Here is a 22,500-nt window from a genome sequence, read left to right on the forward strand (position 1 = left end):
GCCTGGCTCCTGGCTTCGGATTGGCGCAGCTCCAACCGTTGCAGCCATTGGGGAGTGAACCAACGGACGGAAGACCTTTCTCTCTGTTTCTCCCTCTCACTGTAACTCTACCTCTCAAGTAAATAAATAAAATCTTAAAAAAAAAAAAAAAAAACCAAAACTACGCTTGCCTAGGTCTCATTCTGGATCAACTGATCAAAATCTGTAGGGAGTTGGGCTGAGGCATCTTATTTTAAAAGTTCCACAGGTGATTTAAAAATAGATTTTAAAATTTACATATGTTAAAATTTTCCCTCTTTGGTACACAGTTCTTTAAAGATTTATTTCAAGTTGGTGGGGAGTGAGCCAGTGAGCAAGAGAATCAGTCTTCTACCTATTGGTTCACTCTCCAAATGCCCGCAACTGCCAGGGTTGGACCAGGCTGAAGGGAGGAGCCAGGAGCTCCATATGGGTCTTCTATGTGAGTGGAGAGGCTCAGGCACTTGGGTCAGCATCTGCTTTCTCCCAGGTACATTAGCAGGAAGCTGGATTGAAAGTGGAGTGGCTGGGACTTTAACCAGACATACAGAATGCAGACATCCTGAGTGGTGGCTTAATCTGCTGCACCACAGTGCCTGTCTCTGTAAGTTTTAACAAATGCGTAGTGATGGCAGTTGAGGAATTGTATATTTGTTTTTGAACATTCATTTAATTTGCTTGTTACACTAAAGCTGTGGCCATAGATTTCAGAGGAGTGAAAATTATTAACATTTTTGTCTTCACTTGTCAGGTCTAGACCTGAGATCAACACTTTTTTTTCTGTTGAGCCGAATACTAAATAGTTTAGGCTTTGCAGGCCACACATGTAGTCGCTGTTGCATTTCTTTGTCCGTGTGTGTTTACAGCCATTAAAATTGTACCATTCTTTGTACCATACAAAAATAGGCCAAGAGTTATAATTTGCCAACTCCTAGCAGATAATCAAGTTCTGATTTGTAGCATTTGCTGGTTTCTGAAGTACTCACACTGTAGCTGATTTCAGGTAACCAGTTGTGACATACTGAGTGCATGGTTTGAAGGAGATGCTATTTTCATTATATAAATGCCATATATGTAAATGACATTAATGGCATGAACAGATAAATTAAATGCAGTAAACAGTTAATGAAGTGATGAGTTTTGAGTATTACTTTTGATTTTAATGCCATTTATTGTTAATGTATGATTTAATTATAAATAATGACTATATACAAAAATGGCTTATAAATTTCCTGAAGATTTAACAGTCATCTCCCACTAACTTGTATTATGAGTGAAATTCAGTGTATCATGACTTGAGTTCATGTACCATTGAACTTAAGGCTCAGTAAGGTGAAATAATTTACTAAATCTCACTATAGAGTAGTAGAACCAAAATAAACTCTTGAGTTTCTTTTAATTTTTATCCAAGAAATACAAGTTCATAGTTTAAAAATTCAAAATACAAGTTTGGTACTAAAAAAATAGCAATCGTCTGCTCTATTGTTTTCACCTCCAATTTATAATCCCCAGAGGTAACACTTTTTTTAGATTTTTCTTCTGATTTTTACATATTTTTCATAATATATTTATACTGTTAATTTTCACTTTTCACTCTTTAATTTTATTCCTTCCAAGGAAGTTGGTGATTTAGTTCTCTTATGCCATATACCTCTGTCTCTGCTCATTTTCCCAATATGTTTAATAATTACAATTTTTTTCTTTTAAAATATTTTTTAATTTTAACTTTATTTGAAAGGCAGAGAGAGAGAAACAGAGATCTTCCATCTGCTGGTTCATTTCTCCAAATGACTGCAACAGCCAGGCCAAAACCAGGAGCAGGCATGTTCCCCACATGCCTACAATGTGCAAAGCATGCAAAGCAGGCATGTTCCCACATGCCTGCAACAGCCAGGCCAAAGCCAGGAGCTTAGGAGTCAATCCAGGTCTTCCTAATGGTAGCTGGGACCCAAGTACTATCATCAGCATCTTCTGCCTTCCCAGGATATGCATTAGCAGGAAGCTGAATCTGAAGTGGAAAAGCTGGTACTGAAACGAGGCACTCTGATATGAGATTCACGTGTTCCAAGCTGCAATTTAACTTCTTTGCCAAATGCCTACCCTATAATTATTTCTCAGTTTGTCTTCAACATTTACAGTATTATGATTATGTAGTGTTCACAGCCAGGCCATTAGTTTGATTGATTCCTTTCTTATATAACTTTTTCTTGGACTTAATTGCTTTAGTTACTAAATGTTTTCTTCTGTTCTTTATGTACTTACAACATACCATTCCCATGCCTTCTGATAGAGCTACAAAATTTATCTCAGTATGATTAAACAGCAGATGATTTCCATTTTTTTCCCTTCAGTAAATCCCTAGACCTCCATTCACCTGCTTGAATCCCAACTATTTTTTTTTTAAGTTTTAAGGTTTTATTTAGTGAGAGAAATGCATGGGAGAATGGGAGAATAGGAGCCCTATCTAAAAGAGAGAGGGAAATCTGGATTCATATCCAGTAACAGGAACCTGCCACGTGGAGGAGCATGTAGACCATAAAGCATGGGGCCGGTGACCCGAAGGCCACGTGCCCTGGAGGTGCAGGGCAGCATGGCCTGCAATGGCAAAAGGCCAAAAAGAAGAGCTAGGCCCACTGTGTTCCAGGCCTTTAATCCACTTCCAAAGGGGAATGGTTAATTAGCTTGATTGGCCAGTGGGCACACAGGTGTGGTCAGGGAGGGGCATGAGGTCACATAGGGGAGTGGTCTTCCAGCTCACAAACCTAATCAGTTTATCTTGGATGCCTGCCTACAACATTTCCCCCTCAGAAGACTCCAGTCCCTTAATCTTAAGGGATGTTGAAGGGCATAGAATCATCATAACTTCTATAGCTGCTTCCTGCCTATGAGGGGCGTAGTGCAGGACCTGCCTAACCTGGGTCTGCAAGTCTCTGTCTACCTTATCTAACAAATTTTCTTTGTGAGCTGGAGCAGTCTCAGTCACCACCAATGTCTGTGTCCCTTGTATGGTCCCAACTGTTGTTTTCAGCTGTTGTCCTAGAATAGCTTGAATATCCCTTATTTGAAATGCTTGAGACTGTAAGTTTTAGATTTGGAATTTGTTGGATTTGGGAATGTTTGCATAGACTTTATTTGGGTGAGTATCCCTAATCCAAAAATCTGAAGTCTGAAATAAGTCAAAACCCAATTTTTTGGAAAGTAGCTGGGACTCAAACCAGGCACTCCAAAATAGGATGCAGGCATTCCCAGCTGTGGCTCCACCCCCTGTATCATAATATCTACCCCTTATCAATTGAATTTTTTAAAGAAAAGTTCTTTATAATTTTTTAATTTATTAATTTATTTGGAAGTGTTACACAGAGAGAGAGAGAGAGAGAGAAAGAGACAGAGAGAGGGAGGGAGGGAGGTCTTCTATCTGCTGGTTCACTCCCCAGTTGGCCACAAGAACCAGAGCTATGCCAGTCTGAAGCCAGGAGCCAGTAGCTTCTTCTGGGTCTCCCATGCAGTTGCAGGGGCCCAAGGACCTGGGCCATCTTGTACTGCTTTCCCAGAGAGCTGGATCTGCACACTGTTATGGGATGCAGACATCCCAATGGTGACAATCACTGCACAAAATTTCTGCCCCAATTTACATGTATTAATCTAGTATATTCTAACTTTTTTACTCCACTTGCATGATTTTATTTATTTATTTACCTAAACGTTTCAAAAGGATATGTCTATAAAGTTTGGACAAGTTTGCTGGAAATGCAGAGTCCTACGTTCCAGTCCATACCATGCATTTTATAGATTCCTCAGGTGATTTTAAATTCATTAAAATTCAAGAAGCACTGGTCTAATTTACTGTTTGTATCATAGAGAGTACTTGATACATATTAAGTGCTCAATATATATTTTATTGAGTAAATGCTTGGTGGACCTTCTGTTGAACAATCAGAAATTATTTAGAAAATGTTTGGGTAGGGGTAGGCAGCCATTGTGGCCAGCAGGTTTTTCAAGCTAATGCTTGGGACACTCACATCCTATGTTGGAGTGCTTAAGTTCTAGTGCTGTCTCCATCTCTGATTCCATCTTCTGCTAAGTGTGTACTTTGAGAGGCAGTGATCATGGCTGAAGTACTTGGGTCCCTGCCATCCACATGGGAAACCCAGAGGAGTTCATGGTTCCTGGCTTCAGTCTAGTTGAGATTCAGTTGTTGTGAGCATTTGGGCTGTTGATGTTGAGCCTCTTTTCATATGCTTGTTGGCTGTTTGTATGTCTTCTTTTGGAGAAATTTCCATTCAGATTCTTTGCCCACTATTAATTGGGTTATATTTGCCTTTTTAAAAAGATTATTTTCATTTTATTTGAAAGACAGATGGAGAGTTGGAGGTGGAGAGAGGCAGAAAGGAAGGTAGAGTAGGAAGGAGGTGCGGGCAAGAGAGAGAGATGTCTTCTATCTTCTGATCCACTTCTCAAATGCCTGCAATAGCCAGGGCTAGACCAGGCAAAAACTAGAAGCCTGGAACTCATGTCTCCCATGGGTGTAGCAGGGACCCAAATATTTGAGCCATCATCTGCTGCTTTCCAGGGTATACATTAATAGGAAGCTGGATTGGAAGCAGAGGTGGGACATGAACTCAGACATCCCAACATGGGAAGTAAGCATTCCAAGTAAGATCTTAACCACCTATGCCAAATGCCTGCCCTTATTAGTCTGTTATTATTCAGTTACAGAGTTCTTTAGATATGTGTTCTAGACATGTTTTTTATCCATATGTCAAAGTTTTCTCCCATTCTGTGTATTGTCTTTTCACTGTGTTGTTGATAAAGTACAGTTTTTAATTTTCTTGCAGCTTGATCTGTTTTTCTCTTTGGTTTGTGCTTGCAATATCATACATAAGAAAAAAATTTCTTGTTTTAGGCCTTACATTTAGGTCTTTGATCCATTTTTACTTGAGATAGGGGTCTAGCTTCTTTCCTTTTGTGTAAGAATAGCCAGTTGTTCAGCACCATTTTTTTAAAAAGCCTATTTTACCATTTTGACATCCCTGTTGAAAGTCATTTCATGGGGCCTGCGCTGTGGCATAGTGGGTAAAGCTGCAGTGCTGGCATCCCATATGGGCACTGGTTTGTGTCCTGGCTGTTCTAGTTCTGATCCAGCTCTCCGCTGTGGCCCAGTAGAAGATGGCCCAAGTCCTTGGGCTACTGCACCCACATGGGAGACCAGGAAGCTGTTCTTGGCTTTGGATCAGCACAGCTCCAGCCATTGTGGCCAACTGGGGAGTGAACCAGAGGATGGAAGACTTCTCTCTCTGCCTCTGCCTCTCTGTAACTCTGCCTTTCAAATAAATGAATAAATCTTAAAAAAAAAAAATCATTTCACTCTAAGGGACTTCTGTTTTGAGGAACATATTCACATTGTTCTCTTTTTCCTCTAAGATAGCCCCCATTTTTGTTGTTGTTAAAGAGAACAATGTCAACATGGTTCTAAGTACAATTTATAGAACTTTATTTTATTGAACTTATTTTTTTTAAAGGCTTATTTATTTTGAAAGAGTTACAGAGAGAGAGAGAGAGAGATCTTTCATCCTTTGGTTGGTTCACTCCCCAGTGGCCCCAATGAACAATATTGGGAGAGGTCGAAGCCAGGAGCTGGGAGCTCCATCTGGGTCTCCCACATGGGTGGCAGGGACCCAAATGTTTGTGCCATCTTCAGCTGCTTTCTCAGGCCATTAACACAGAGCTGGATCAGAAGTGGAGCAGACAAGATTTGAACCAGCCCCCATATGGGATATTGTGGTTGCGGATGGTAGCTTTACTCCCTGTGCTACAACACCAGCTTTTGAACTATTTTAAAGTAGGTTGTCAGTGTGATGCCCCATGATGACCGTGTTTGTGTGTATTTCCCACAGACAAGAACATTTTCCTGGGGTGGGTGTTTAGCCTGGTGTTTAAGATGCAGGTTGAGATGCACACATCCTACATTGGAGCATCTGGCTTTGATTCCTGGCTCTGGCTTCTTTAATTCAGACTTCTTTAATTCAGACCCTGGCAGGCAGCAGGTGAGGGCTCAAGTAATTGGCTTCCTGCCACTCACAAAGGAGACCTGGATTGAGTTCACAGTCCCTGGCTTTAGCCTTGATCCAGCACAGGCTTTTGTGGGCATTTGGGTAGTGAATCAGTGGATGGGAACCCTCTATGTATCCCTCTTTCTCTGTTTCTCTGCCTCTCAAAAACAAAACAAAACAAAAAATTGGCGACACATTGTGCCACGGTGGGTTAAGCCACCACCTGTGGTGCCAACATCCTAAGGAGTATTGGTTTAAGTCCTCACTGCCCCACTTCCAATCCAGCTCCCTTCTAATGCTGCCTGGAAAGGCAGCAGAAAAACTCTGTTTCAAAAATGAACCAGTGGACAGATCTCTCTCTGTCTCTCGTTCTCTCTATATAATTTTCTGCCTTTCAAATAAATAAATAAATATTTGTTTTTAAAGGAACATTTTTCCCACATAACTACAATATAACCATCAAATTAGAAAACTAACATCAATGTATTGTTACCATGTCATCCTCAGATCCCTTGCGTTTTATCTATTGTCCTAGCAAAAGGATCCAGTCTAGAATTGCATACTGCATTTAGTTGTGATATTTTAGTTTTCTTTAATATGAAACACTTTATTGTTTCCTTGACTTTTCTGAATTTTACAGTTTTGAAGATTACAGACCAGCAACCATTTTGTAGAACACTCTCTCATTTGTGGTTGGTCTGATGTTTCCTCTTAATTACATTCATTTTATGCATATTTGGTAGGAATATCACAGAAGTGATATATCCTTCTCAGGGCATCCTATTAGGGCCCATGATTTCATGATTACTTGTAATGTAATGTTAACTTTGATTTCTATATTAAAATGGTGTTTGCCAGGCTTATTTACTAATTATTATTTTTCCTTTTGTGATTAATAAGCTTTTTCTGGGATAGTACATTGAGATTACTGTATACATCTGTTGCTTATCAGTTTTTCAATTTTTTCAATTATTTTTATCTGTATAGCTCATCAGATTCCTGTTTTGCTTAATGAGTTGTATCTTTTTACTATCATTATTTGTAATTATGCTCCAGTTGTTCTGGATTTGGCCAGTGGGAGCCCCTTTAACCTCACTTCCTAATTATTTTGACATGGCCCTTTTTTGGCCCATGATGCTTCAGGCTCATTTGTTACCTTTTCTGCTCTAGTCCTGGAATCAGCCATTTCTGTAAAGAACCTGGTTCCACTCAGTAGAGAATGGCATTAGAAACCAGGATCTGGGTGCTAAGTGTACACTTTGGGGTATTAACTGCTCCTAGGGTCTCTCAGAGAATAGAACTAGGGAGTGTATATATTCTCGGTATATATAGACCCTCACATTCTCTCTCTCTCTCTTTTTTTTTAAGATTTATTTATTTCTTTGAAAGGCATAGTTACAGAGAGGCAGAGGCTGAGAGAGAAGTCTTCCATCTGCTGGTTCACTCCCCAAGTGGCCACAATAGCTGGGCTGATCTGAAGCCAGCAATTCCCACAGTGACCAGGACTGGGCTGGGCAGAAGCTGAGAGGTGGGAACTCAACCCACGTATCACACATGGGTACCAGGAACCCAAGTACTTGAGTCATCATTGCTGCCTCCCTGGCTCTAAATTGACAAGTAGCTGGGAATTGAACCCAGACACTCCAGGATTGGATGGGGGCATCTTAATTACTAGTTTAAACATTTGCACACATTTATTTTATATCTGTATAAATATTGAAATTCATGAGTTTATATCAGTAGCTGTAGTTCCAGTCCAATACTATAGAGTTCATTCTAATTTTTTTTATCTTTTCATGTTTGTTAGCTTCCTTTTTAAACTATGAGAAATCTGGCTCCTCTTATCTTTAATAGTTTTACTTATTTAATCTCTCCCTCTGTATGTACCCAATCTCTTAGAGCTATTGCTGCATTCTCCCTGGCTCTCCCTAATCCCTGCCCAAGTAGAAACCCTTTTTTCACCTAATCGTTCTGTCCCACTGCATCAAGCTGCCTGCCTCTGAGTATTGCCCTTTTACACACTTGATCTCCAAAATGCTGTGTCACCCCGGCCCTATGCTGCTGCCCTGGTTACTTCAGTCAGCTTCAATACGCCTGGCTGATCCTGGGAGGGAACTTTCCTCAAGGTTTGAGATCCATTATTTTTTTTTTTTGGACAGGCGGAGTGGACAGTGAGAGAGACAGAGAAAGGTCTTCCTTTTCCGTTGGTTCACCCCTCAGTGGCCACTGCAGCCGGCACACCGCACTGATCCGAAGCAAGGAGCCAGGTGCTTCCTCCTGGTCTCCCATGCGGGTGCAGGGCCCAAGGACCTGGGCCATCCTCCACTGCACTCCCGGGCCACAGCAGAGAGCTGGCCTGGAAGAGGAGCAACTGGGACAGGATCTGGCGCCCCGACCGGGACTAGAACCCGGGGTGCCGGCGCTGCAGGTGGAGGATTAGCCTATTGAGCTGCAGCGCTGGAAGGTTTGAGATCCATTATACAAAATGATCTTCTGATTTTCTTATCTAGATATACATTATGAAGTGATTATGGTAGTCAAGAAAAGGAACATACCCTTCATCTGATAGTTACCTTTTTTGTTGTTTTTGTGATAAGAGTACCTAAAATCTACTCTCCTGGGAAATCAGTAGTATACAATATTAACTATATGAGGGTACTTCAAAGAGTTTGTGGGAAAATGGAATGAGAAGTTTATTTTGGTGTAAAAAGTATTGAAATAAGGCCGGCGCCGCGGCTCACTAGTCTAATCCTCCGCCTTGCGGCATCGGCACACTGGGTTCTAGTCCCGGTCAGGGCACCGGATTCTGTCCCGGTTGCCCCTCTTCCAGGCCAACTCTCTGCTGTGGCCAGGGAGTGCAGTGGAGGATGGCCCAAGTGCTTGGGCCCTGCACCCCATGGGAGACTAGGATAAGTACCTGGCTCCTGCCATCGGATCAGCGCGGTGCGCCGGCCGCAGCACGTTGGCCGCGGCGGCCATTGGAGGGTGAATCAACGGCAAAGGAAGACCTTTCTCTCTGTCTCTCTCACTGTCCACTCTGCCTGTCAAAAAAAAAAAAAAAAGTGTTGAAATACATACATACATACATACATACATGGACTCTTCAAAAAGTTATGGAAAATGCATATTATGAAAAAGCTTTGCATATATTTCAAAACTTTTTGTAACAAAAGAAACTTTTGATTTCATTTTTCAGTGAATATTTTGAAGTATCCTCCATAGTTGTCACATTGCACATTAGTCACTTTGCGGCTTTTGCCATCAGTTGCTTGGGGATGGGCTTCACATTGTCTTTTGAGAGACAATGGAGTTTTTGGGATTAAAAGTAAGCATTTTATAAGGAGGAAAAACTCAAATAGTTTGAAATTTCTACTTTTTATGCAATTATAGAATTCAAAAAGGATTCATTCTTTGGCTAACGCTTAACTTAAAATAGTACTTAATTTAAGAAATACTTGAATCTTAATGTACATTTGTTAATGGGTTATTTCTTACTGAAGAAATTGGAAAATAATAGTTTACATCTGTAAAATAATATTCATTTCTCTTCTAGCTCTTCCACCAAAGCCACCTAAGCCAATGACTTCAGCAGTTACAAATGGAATGAAAGACAGTTCTGTTTCTCTCCAGGATGCAGAATGGTACTGGGGGGATATTTCAAGGTAACTAGAATGCTTCTATAATTGAGTACAGTTTTTTAAAATCATTTTTGAGAATTTGTAGTCAAACATTTTGTTGATTTATTTATTTTTAGAGATTTATTTATTTATTTGAAAGTCAGAGTTACAGAAAGATCTTCCCTCTGCTGGTTCAATCACCAGATGGCCAGGCTGAAGCCAGGAGCCAGGAGCTTCTTCTGGGTCTCCCATATGGGTGGCAGGGACCCAAGCACTTGGGCCATCCTCTATTGCTTTTTCCCAGGCCTGTAGCAGGGCACTGGATTACAAGTGGAGCAGCTGAGACTCAACCGGCACCCATACGAAATGCAGGCCTCACAGGTGGTGGTTTCACCCTATGCCACAATGCTGGTCCCTGTTAAAAATTTTATAATGTCCTACTCATTTTCATTTAAAAGTTACCATTTCAAGAATTATGTGTGGGTACATTTTAAAACTGTCTAAAGTTCCTCCTTTGAAAAAAATAACAAGAATATTACTTTTTTTTTTTTAAAAAGATTTTATTTACTTACTTGAGAGGTAGAGTTACAGACAGTGAGAGGGACAGAGAGAAAGGTCTTCCTTCCTTTGGCTCACTCCCCAAATGGCTGCAATGGCTGGAGCTGTGCCAATCTGAAGCCAGGAGCTAGGAGCCAGGAGCTTCTTCCTGTTCTCCCAAGCGAGTGCAGGGGCCCAAGCACTCAAGCCATCCTCCACTGCCTTCCCAAGCCTTAGCAGAGAGCTGGATCGGAAGAGAATCAGCCAGGACCAGAACTGGCACCCATATGGGATGCCAGCACTGCAGGCAGAGGATTAACCTACTGCACCATGGTGCCAGCCCTGGATGTATTACTTTTAATACTATATTAGGGATTGGATGGATTTTTGGATAAATGAAACTTATGGCCGGCGCCACGGCTCACTAGGCTAATCCTCCACCTTGTGGTGCCGGCATGCCGGGTTCTAGTCCCAGTCGGGGTGCCAGATTCTGTCCCGGTTGCCCCTCTTCCAGGCCAGCTCTCTGCTGTGGCCCGGGAGTGCAGTGGAAAATGGCCCAAGTGCTTGGGCCCTGCACCCCATGGGAGACCAGGATAAGTACCTGGCTCCTGCCATTGGATCAGTGCGGTGCGCTGGCCGCAGTGCGCTGGCCACGGCGGCCATTGGAGGGTGAATCAACGGCAAAGGAAGACCTTTCTCTCTGTCTCTCTCTCACTATCCACTCTTCCTGTCAAAAAAAAAAAAAAAAAAAAAAGAAACTTATTTGTTTAGGATAGTTACATGTGTTTAGAATAAAAGATACCTATAGGTACTTAAATTTTTTATCTTTCTTTCTCTAAAACTATGGTTCTAAAATCCTTGCATGCATAAAAATCAGTTGAGGGTGGATCCTAGGAATCTTCATTTAACAACTACCCCAAGTGATTTTGATGCAGACTCTTCACACAACTCATTTCACACAACTCACTTTGAAATACAGGAATACTGGATTTGCTTTTTGGGTAAAATGTGGTTTTGGGTACTACCTTCCAACTAATCTGAGTAATAACATATGAAGACAACCAGTGCTTACCATTTTTCATATTTCCTATAATTTGTTCTTCAGAGAGGAGGTAAATGACAAATTACGGGACATGCCAGATGGTACCTTCTTGGTCCGAGATGCCTCAACAAAGATGCAGGGGGATTATACTTTGACATTGCGGTAAGTAATCACATACTTTTCAGTGGTTTGACATTTTTTTTTTTAGTATTTTTTTCTATACATTAAATACTGAAATATCTTATATAAAATGACAATTATTTTTATGTAACAGTAAATTGAAAGGCTAACATCCCTGAGTGTAAGGGTGTAAGAAGTATATGGTTAGCCTTCTAAATGAAGTATAAGTCATAGGCACAGCCTAAAGTTTTAGATGAATCTATACCTCTAATAACTATTATTTTCCTTGATATAGACTTCAGAAAGTAGAACTTAATAGAATTTTTGGCTGATGAGGAAATGTAGAAGGTAAAGCAGTTCTCAGTCTGCCACATAACTTCCATGAGGCATGATAGAATCTCTTAAGTGGATGGATGACTTTTTATATCTACAAAGATTGGGATATATATTTTTAAAAGGTTAAGAAAAACTATTCTAACTATTTTCACATTTATTATGTTTTAAAATCTGTCTAAATTTTCTGGGAGGCAGAGAGGGGAGAGAGCAAGTGAGCAAAAGAGAAAGAATGAGATCTCATCTGTTGGTTTGTTTCCTGTTCCCCAAGTGCCTGTAACATCTGGGGCTGGGCCAGAGCTGAAGCTGGGAGCCAGGAACCCAATCCAGGTCTCCCATATGGGTGGCAAGGACCCAATTACCCAAACCATCACTGCTGCTTCTGAGTCTGCATTAGCAAGAGACTGGAGTCAGGAGCCAGAGATGGGTATTGAACCCAGGTACTCCCACATGGGATGTGGGCATCTTATCCAGCTTTTTTGTTTGTTTGTTTTGTTCAATGTTTATTTATTTTATCTATTTGAAAACAGGGAGAGAGAGAAAGAGGCAATCCATGTTTCCCATGTGAGTGGTAGGAGGCCAAGTACTTGAGCCATTAGCTGCTGCCTCCAGAATGTATTAGCAGGATCAGAAGCAGAACAGCTGGAACTTCAACAGGCACTTCAATATGAGAGGCAGGCATCCCAAGTGATAGCTTAATCACTGTGCCACAATGCCTGCCCCTTAAATGGTAGGCTAAATGCACCCCCTCTCCTTAATTTTAATGATTAGAGTAACCCAATTACAATAAGGTCTTTTGATTTTTTTATTAAAGATACTGAGGGGCCAGTGTTGTGGCATAGTGGGTAAAGATGCTACCTGTAATGCCAACATCCCATATGGATACCAATTCATGTCCTGGCTACGCCAGTTCCCATTCAGCTTTCTGCTAATGACCTGGGAAATGAAGTGGAAGATGGCTCAAGTGTTTGGGCCTGTGCTCCCAATGTGGGAGACATGGAAGAAGCTCCTGGCTTCTACCTTGCTCAGTACTGGCTAATGGTGGCAATTTGGGGAGTGAAGCAGCAGATGGAAGATCTGTTTGTCTTTGTCTCTCCCTCTCTCTCTTTGTAACTCTTTGAAATAAAAAGAAAATCTTTAAAGAAAAAAGGGACTAGTGAGAAAAAAATGATAATAGCAGTAATAACAACTGCTAACTCTCTTGTACTAGGCACTTTATATGCAATATATCTTATTCCTCACAACAACTGTGCAAAGGCCGGTGCTGCGGCTCACTTGGCTAATCCTCCGTCTGTGGCGCTGGCACCCCAGGTTCTAGTCCTGGTCGGGGTGCCGGGTTCTGTCCCAGTTGCTCCTCTTCCAGGCAAGATCTCTGCTGTGGCCCGGGAGTGCAGTGGAGGATGGCCCAGGTCCTTGGGCCCTGCACCCGCATGGGAGACCAGGAAGAAGCACCTGGCTCCTGGCTTCGGATTGGCGCAACGTGCCGGACGTAGCAGCCATTTGGGGGGTGAACCAACGGAAAAGGAAGACCTTTCTCTCCCTTCCTCCCTCCCTCTCTCTCTCTCTCACTGTTTAACTCTGCTTGTCAATAAATAAATAAAACAACTGTGCAAAGTAGGTATTATTATTCCCATTTTATAGATGATGTAAGGGAGGCTTAACATGGCCAAAGAACTGGCCTAAAGACACATAACTAGGAAGTGGTAAAGGAAGGGCTTAAATTCATATTCTTCTGGCTCCTTACTCCATTTCCACTGTCTTTAGGAAAAGTATTGCTATATTTTTTGCTAGAAGTTTGAAGATACAATGTTAGTTTCTGGTAAAGACATTAAGAAGTTAATACTGTAGCACTTGAATTTGTTGAGGAATTATTAGTGTTCTACAGTGGTTCATTGAACACAATTGTTTTTTCCATTCCAGTCAGGCTCTGTCTCTACCACTCTCCTGGGACTGCTAAGCCAATAGCCATTTCTCCCTTCTTACCTTACTTGACCTCTTAGCAGCATTAGTCATAGGCTCTTCTTCCTAGAAACAGTTTATTGTCTTAGCTGTTATGACATCACAATCTCCTGATTTTCTTCCTATCTCTAGGCCACTCTTTTGCTCAATATCTAAATGTTAAATGTTCCAGGGCTCATTTTGGGCCTTCTTTTTTGTTTTAATTCTCCCAAGGTGAGCTTGTCCTATTCCTTGGCTTTACCATACAACTTTGTGGTGTTGATTCATAAGCCTCATCTCCAAGTCTGACCTTCAGAACTCCAAATACACATATACAGTTGCCTATTTGACCTTACCACTTAGATAACTAAGGTGTTATGGTTTGAATATTAGTTTGGTTTTCACCCAAAGGTCCATGTGTTAATAGTCTTAGTTCCAAAAGACTTATGATGATGGTTCTAGAGGATGCATTAATTCAGTTATGGCTTAGAGATGGGACCTATAGGAGATGATCAGATTGGATTAAGTTGGTAGGGTCTGGCCCCATGATGAAATAAATCATGGTGGATCCATAAGGAGAAATATAGACATATACACTCTCCTTTTTTTTTTTTAAAAGATTTATTTATTTATTTGAAAGAATTACACAGAGAAGGAGAGGCAGAGAGAGAGAGGTCTTCCATCCGCTGGTTCACTCCCCAGATGGCCGCAATGGCCAGAGCCGCGCTGATCAGGAGCCAGGAGCTTCTTCCCAGTTTCCCATGTGGGTGCAGGGGCCCAAGGACTTGGTCCATCTTCCACTGCTCTCCCAGGCCATAGGAGAGAGCTGGGTAAGTGGAGCAGCTGGGACTTGAACTGGCGCCCATATGGGATGCCAGCACTGCAGGTGGCAGCTTTACCCACTACACTACAGTGCTGGCCGCAGACATACTCTCCTTGCTATGTGATGCTCTGGGTTACCTCATGACTTCCTAGTAAGAATACAGTTTCCAGATGCCAGACCAATGGGATCACCTAGATTTGGACTGTGAATCTCCAAAACCAAGAGCTAAAATAGCAGTGAGTGCCTGGTGAAGTGGTTGACATTGCTTCACGGCCTGCATCCTATATTGGAGTGCCTAGATTCAAGTCCCAGCCCCATTTCCAATTCCAATTTTCTGCTAATGCACACCCTGAGAAGCAGCAGGTAATGGCTCAAGTACCTAGGTCTCTGCTACTCATGTAGGAGGCTCAGATTGGGTTTTAGGATTCTGGCTTTGGTCTGGCCTAGCCCTGGCTGTTATAGGCAATTGCGGAATGAACCAGTGGATGGAAGATCTCTCTTTGACTCTCTCTCTACTTTCAAATAAATAATAAAAATAAATAATTTTTTTTTTTGACAGGCAGAGTGGACAGTGAGAGAGAGAGACAGAGAGAAAGGTCTTCCTTTTCCGTTGGTTCACCCTCCAATGGCCGCCGCGGCTGGCGCGCTGCGGCCAGCGCTCCGCGCTGATCTGAAGGCAGGAGCCAGGTGCTTCTCCTGCTCTCCCATGGGGTGCAGGACCCAAGCACTTGGGCCATCCTCCACTGCACTCCCGGGCCATAGCAGAGAGCTGGCCTGGAAGAGGGGCAACTGGGACAGAATCCGGCGCCCCGACCGGGACTAGAACCCGGTGTGCCGGTGCCGCTAGGTGGAGGATTAGCCTATTGAGCCACGGAGCCGGCTAAAAAAAATAAATAATTTTAATTTTAAGATGCCAAAATAAACTTATTTTCTTTATATGTAGCTTATCTTAAATACCTCATTGTAGTAATGAAAAGCTAACTGGCAGGCCGGCACCGTGGCTCACTAGGCTAATCCTCTGCCTGTGGCGCCGGCACCCCATGTTCTAGTCCCCGTCGGGGCACCGGATTCTGTCCCGGTTGCTCCTCTTCCAGTCCAGCTCTCTGCTGTGGCCTGGGAAGGCAGTGGAGAATGGCCCAGGTCCTAGGGCCCTGCACCTGCATGGGAGACCAGGAGGAAGCACCTGGCTCCTGGCTTCAGATCGGCACAGCGCACAGGCCACAACACACCGGCCGTAGCCTCTACTTGGGGGTTGAACCAATAGAAAAGGAAGACCTTTCTCTCTCTCTCTCTCTCTCACTGTCTAACTCTGCCTGTCAAAAAAAAAAAAAAAAAAAAAAAAAGCTAACTGGCATGTAAGAAATACACTAATTTTAACATGATGAAGCAGAATTCTTGATTTCTATCTCAACTTCTCATATCCAAACTGTTTCTCTTCTTAACACAATGGTTATTTTTTTAAATTTTTATTTATTTATTTATTTTTTTGACTGGCAGAGTGGACAGTGAGAGAGAGAGACAGAGAGAAAGATCTTCCTTTGCCGTTGGTTCACCCTCCATTGGCCGCCGCGGCTGGCGCACCGCGCTGATCCGATGGCAGGAGCCAGGTACTTATCCTGGTCTCCCATGGGGTGCAGGGCCCAAGCACTTGGGCCATCCTCCACTGCCCTCCCGGGCCATAGCAGAGAGCTGGCCTGGAAGAGGGGCAACCGGGACAGAATCCGGCGCCCCGACCGGGACTAGAACCCAGTGTGCCGGCGACACAAGGTGGAGGATTAGTCTAGTGTGCCACGGCGCCGGCCAACACAATGGTTATTAAGACACTGCTTGGAGCCGGTGCCGTGGCTCACTAGGCTAATCCTCCACCTTGTGGCGCCGGCACACCGTGTTCTAGTCCCGGTCGGGGCGCCGGATTCTGTCCCGGTTGCCCCTCTTCCAGGCCAGCTCTCTGCTGTGGCCCGGGAGGGCAGTGGAGGATGGCCCAAGTGCTTGGGCCCTGCACCTGCATGGGAGACCAGGAGAAGCACCTGGCTCCTGCCATGGGATCAGCGCGGCGCGCCGGCCGCAGCACGCTGGCCGTGGCGGCCATTGGAGGGTGAACCAACAGCAAAGGAAGACCTTTCTCTCTGTCTCTCTCTCTCACTGTCCACTCTGCCTGTCAAAAAAAAAAAAAAAAAAAAAAAAAAAAGACACTGCTTGGGATAACCACATTCCATATCAGAGTGCCTGGGTATAAGCCCTGGCTCTGCTCCTAATTCCAGCTTCCTGCCGATGTTTACTCTGGGAGACAGCAAGTAACCTTTCCAGTGGTTGGGTTCCAGCTCCTGGCTTCCACTGGCCTAGCCCTGGCTGTTTTGGGTAGTGAATTGCAGATATGAGATCTGTTTGTCTTTCTCTCTCTCTTTCAAATAAATTACATAAATATATAAAATATTAAAAAGGAAAAATAGCAGTTTATTTTTATTCATCACAAGTCTCTTTTCCTCTCTTTACCTCACTCTCACATCTATTTCATTAGGAAGCAAGTCCTGCTGACTTTACCTGCAAATCTATATTCAAAATTTTTTCATCTTCTTTCTCTACTTCTTTATCATCCAAGCCTAAGCTAGTATCATCTTGCCTGATCTTTGCAATCACCTCCAAAAAAGCCTCCCAGTGTCTCCCACTTTTGATCTTGCCTACTCCTGTTGATCATATTTATTGTACAACAGAGTAATAATTTTTTTAAAGATTTATTTATTTTATTTGAAAGAGTTACACAGAGAGGGGAGAGGCAGAGAGAGAGCGTTCTTCCATCCAATGGTTCACACCCCAGATGGCCGCAACAGCCAGGGCTGCACTGATCCAAAGCCAGGAGCCAGAAGCTTCTTTAGGGTCTCCCATGCAGGTGCAGGGGCCCAAGGACTTGGGCCATCCTCTACTGCTTTCCCAGGCCATAGCAGAGAGCTGGATCGGAAGAAGAGCAGCTGGGCAAGAACCGGTGCCCATATGGGATGTCTGCGCTTCAGTCCAGGCCTTTAACCCACTGTGCCACAGTGTCGGCCCCAAGGGTAATCATTTTGAGATAGGAGTGTAATTACCTCTTTGCTTTTTTTTTTTTTTTTGAAGATTTTTTAATTTGAAAGGTAGAGTTAGAGAGAGAGGGAACGAGAGAAAGAGAGACATCAGTCTTCCATCTGCTGGTTCACTTCCCAAACAGCCTCAGTGACCAGGGCTGCGCAGGCTGAATCCAGGAGCCAGGAGCCTCTTGCATGTCTCCCTCTTGGATACAGGGGCCCAAGCACTTGGGCCATCCTCTGCTGCTTTTCCAGGCTCATAGCAGGGAGCTAGATTGGAAGTGGAGCAGTTGGCACTTGAACAGGTCTCCATATGGGATGCTGGCAGTTGGCCATGGCTTAACCCACTGCACCACAGTGCAGGCTCCTATTCCTTTGCTTTAAAACTCTTTAAGAGTTTCCTAATAAACTTAAGATAAAGAATTTGGATTTTACTCTAACTTAGAAAATTCTATCTTACCTGATCTCTGTCACTTATCTTCATCTCTCTCTCTTTAGAGTTAGTTATTTATTCATTTGAAAGGCAGAGTTACAGAGAAGCAGAGGCAGAGATAGAGAGATAATTTAATTAACACACAATTATTCTTAGGTGTTTAAATTTAACTGAAAAGTGATCCCTATTAAATATAAGAGTGGGAATAAGAGAGGGAGCAGATGTATAGTTTGGCACATGCTCAATAGGACTTACCCTAATGGTAGAAGTAGAAACGTGCCAGGGGATTCCAATTCAATCTCATCAAGGTGGCATGTACCAATGCCATCTCACTAGTCAAAGTGATCAGTTTCAGTTCATAATTGATCATAATGATAGGATTAAGTATCAAAGGGATCACATAAAAAAGACTAGTGTCTGCTAATACTAACTGATAGAATTAAAAAGGAGAGAATGATCCAACATGGGAAGCAGGATACACAGCAGACTCATAGAATGGCAGATGTCCTAAACAGCACTCTGGCCTCAGAATCAGCCCTTAAGGCATCTGGCTAAAAAAAAGGATCTGGCTGAAGAGCCCATGAGAATATTTCAGGCATGGAAAGCCAAGACACTCTGGCAAAAATAAATAAATGAATGAATGAATGAATGATCTCTGTGAGTGAGTGAGATCCCAGAGGAAAGAACGGGCAATCAAAGAAGGAGGTACCTTTCTCTGAAGGGAGGAGAGAACTTCCACTTTGACTATGGCCTTGTCTAAAGATCAGAGTTGGCGAACTCAAGAGGCTTCTATAGCCTTGGTAGCTCATGATAAGAGCCTCAGGTGATTACTGACGTCATAAATAAGAGTGTCAATTGTTAAATCAACAACAGGAGTCACTGTGCACTTACTCCCCATGTAGGATCTCTGTCCTTAATGTGTCATACTAGGTGAATTAACGGTATAACTAGTACTCAAACAGTACTTTATATTTTGTTTGTCTGTGTGGGTGCAAACTGTTGAAATCTTTACTTAGTATATACTAAGTTGATCTTCTGTATATAAAGATAATTGAAAATGAATCTTAATGAAGAATGGGATGGGAGAGGGAGTGGGAGATGGGATGGTTGTGGGTGGGAGGGTGGTTATAGGGGGAAAAAAGCTGCTATAATCCAAAAGTTGTACTTTGGAAATTTATATTTATTAAATAAAAGTTTAAAAAATAGTATTAAAAAGAGAGAGAGAGAGAGAGATCTTTCATCTGCTGATTCACTCCCCAAATGGCTGCAACAGCTGGAGCTGTGCCAGTCTGAAGCCAGGAAGCCTGAAGCTTCTTCAGTGTCTCCCATGCAGGTGCAGGGGCCCAAGGACTTGGGCCATCTTCTATTGCTTTCCCAGGCCATAGCAGAGAGCTGCATTGGAAGTGGAGCAGCTGGGACTCAAACCAGTGCGCATATGGGATGCTGGCACTGCAAGCAGTGGCTTTACCCTCTGTGCCATAGCGCCGGCAATCTCACTCTTTTTTGACTGCATTTAACTACACTGGCCTATTTTTTCTCATGTGAAACTTCTTCTTGATTTAGGGACTTTGCACTAACTGTTCCATCTACTGGAATATTCTTTCTGATTTTTGTGTGATTGGCTAATTTTTTGTTATTCAGCTTTCTTAAGAAATGCCAGCTCTTCAGGTCTTCCATAGCCATTCAATCTAAAGTGGCTGTCCAGGGTTGTTTGGGATGCTCACTGTCTATTTTCTTCTCTCTTTACATCTAGTTCCCTGGTACTGGGGACTTTGTTTAATCGCTGCTCTATACTCATTGTCTACATTAGTGCCTGATGACATAGGCATCATATAGTAGATGCCTAATATTTGTTTAATGGATGAATATGTTTCTTTTTATATTTTTTACTTATTTAGATAATTAAAAATGAATCTTAATGAAGAATGGGATGGGAGAGGGAGTAGGAGATGGGATGGTTTGCAGGTGGGAGGGTGGTATGGGGGAAGAATCGCTGTAATCCAAAAGTTGTACTTTTAAAATTGATATTTATTAAATATAAGTTTTCTATAAAATTTTTTAATTTATTTTTGTTTCAGAGGTATACAGGGGAGTGACAGAGACAAAGCATTCAGTGTTTTTACTCCCCAAATACCCACAATGGCCTGGACTGGGCTGGACTGAATTTGGGAGCTGGGAACTCAGTTCAGGTTCCCACAAGGGTGGCAAGAACCCAAGTGCTTGAACCAACACCTGATGTCCCCTGTGGTCCACATTGGCAGGAAACTGGAGTCAGGAGCTGGAGCTGGGAATTGAACCCAAGCCCTCTGATGTGGGATGTAGTCATCTTAATCACTAAGCTCACCCCTGAGTATACTTTTTTTGTTTTGTTTTAAATTTATTTGTTTAATTTATTTGAAAGGCAGTTAGAGATAGATAGAAACAGAGAGAGGTTTCCCATCTACTGATTTACTTTTCAAATGCCCACAACAGGTGGGGTTGGACCAGGCTGAAGCTAGATCCAGGAACTTAGTCCAGGTCTCTCATGTGAGTGCCAGGGACCCAACTACTTGAGCCACCATGTGCTGTCCCCCAGGAAGCTAGAATTAGAAGTAGAGCTTGGACTTGAACCCAGCTAGTCTAATATGGGATGGGATGAAGGGCATCCTGAGTGGTATCTTGGTATGCCAAATGCCTGCCCCTGAATATGCTTCTTATTTATCTAGAAAATTATTATTACCATCCTAGGTTGCTATTTTACATCTAGATTTCTAATTATAGATAACTAAAATCAATGATTAATACAATTTAATACTTTATCCCTTTTAGTTTTTTTTGTTGTTGTTGTTCTAGTACTATTGGTTGAACTCTGTCATTAACACACAATTATTCTTAGGCATTTAAATTTAACTGAAAAGTGACCGCTGTTAAATATAAGAGTGGGAATAAGAGAGGGAGGAAATGTACAATTTGGGACATGCTGAATCGGACTTGCCCCAAATGGTGGAGTTAGAAACGTGCCAGGGGATTCCAATACAGTCCCATCAAGGTTGCATGTACCAATGCCAACTCACTAGTCACAGTTGATCACACTGATAGGTCTAAGAGTCAGAGGGATCACACAAACAAGACTAGTGTCTGCTAATACTAACTGGTAGAATCAAAAAGGGAGAGAACGATCCAACATGGGAAGCAGGATACACAGCAGACTCATAGAATGGCAGATGTCCTAAATAGCACTCTGGCCTCAGAATCAGCCCTTAAGGCATTCGGATCTGGCTGAAGAGCCCATGAGAATATTTTAGGCATGGAAAGCCAAGACACTCCGGCAAAAAAAAAAAAAAAAAAAAAAAAAAAAAAAAAAAACCACCTAAATGAAAGATCTCTGTGAGTGAGTGAGATCCCAGTGGAAAGAACAGGGCCATTGTGTACTTACTCCTCATGTGGGATCTGTCCTTAATGTGTTGTCCAATGTGAAATAATGCTATAACTAGTACTGAAACAGTATTTTACACTTTGTGTTTCTGTGTAGGTGCAAACTGATGAAATCTTTACTTAATATATACTAAATCAATCTTCTGTATATAAAGATAATTGAAAATGAATCTTGATGTGAATGGAATGGGAGAGGGAGCGGGAGATGGGAGGGGTGCGAGTGGGAGGGAAGTTATGGGGGGGAGCCATTGTAATCCATAAACTGTACTTTGGAAATTTATATTTACTAAATAAAAGTTAAAAAAAAAAAAAGAGAAACAAATTAGGTATCCCACCCTTCTGATGGCTCTTTTGTTTTATCTTGAGCAAGGCAAACAGGAAAATCAGGTTTGGGAATTATGACAGCTGCCTAAACCTTTGCTTCAGAAGCAGCCCCACGTGGCTGATAGACTATGATGTCATGGGGCCTGAGATATTCATAAAAAAAAGGGGGGGGCAATTGTAATTTTTCTTTGAATCTAGGAAGCTCACTACCCTTAAAAATATTTCTTTGTAACTTGCTGAACTTATTTTGCAATTTATTTTAACAGGTTTCCAGGTAATCAGTACTCAATAAAACAGCAATGGGTAATTAGTACTTGTTTTAGATAAATGCAATTTTAATTTTAATCAAATTCAGATAGATATGATATAATATCAGCACCCTAAGTCATTTAGGTGTAACTGCTAATATAAATTGGGTAAAAGCAGATGAGATAAATGCATCCAAATGTAAACTTTTATATACTCAGCATGTTATGAAAATAGTTCAACACTGTTTCAAATAAATCAGGCTAAAATTTGTGTTACCTTATTTAAAAATGTTATCTTAATTTGGAGATTCTTAACAGGTTATTTCGAAATGTAAATCAAGGACACTGGCAGATGAAAATCATCACAAGTATACTAATCTATTTCTCTTTGACATAAAATTAAAATATGATCCATGTTCTCTCTATTCCTCTTTGACATAAAATTAAAATCTGATCCTCTGTTAAAGCAATGAGTTAAAGTAATATATTATGTTCTCTTAATGTCTATTAAATTCTAATTGTTTGAAAACAGCTGAATCTTTATTAA

At 42.0% G+C, this 22,500-nt stretch overlaps 1 protein-coding gene across 3 annotated transcripts in view; it reads left to right on the forward strand.

Moving 5' to 3' along the window:
- The window catches only part of PIK3R3 (phosphoinositide-3-kinase regulatory subunit 3), a 155,006-nt gene that overhangs the window by 63,404 nt on the left and 69,102 nt on the right, over positions 1-22,500 (forward strand). For all 3 annotated transcript variants that reach the window (XM_051857838.2, XM_051857837.2, XM_070078571.1), the window contains exons 3-4: positions 9,622-9,730; positions 11,328-11,426. In XM_051857838.2, the coding sequence (XP_051713798.1) occupies positions 9,622-9,730; positions 11,328-11,426 (208 nt within the window). The remainder of the gene's footprint in view (positions 1-9,621; positions 9,731-11,327; positions 11,427-22,500) is intronic.

This window comes from Oryctolagus cuniculus, chromosome 7, assembly GCF_964237555.1.
Source record: "Oryctolagus cuniculus chromosome 7, mOryCun1.1, whole genome shotgun sequence".
NCBI lineage: Eukaryota > Metazoa > Chordata > Mammalia > Lagomorpha > Leporidae > Oryctolagus > Oryctolagus cuniculus.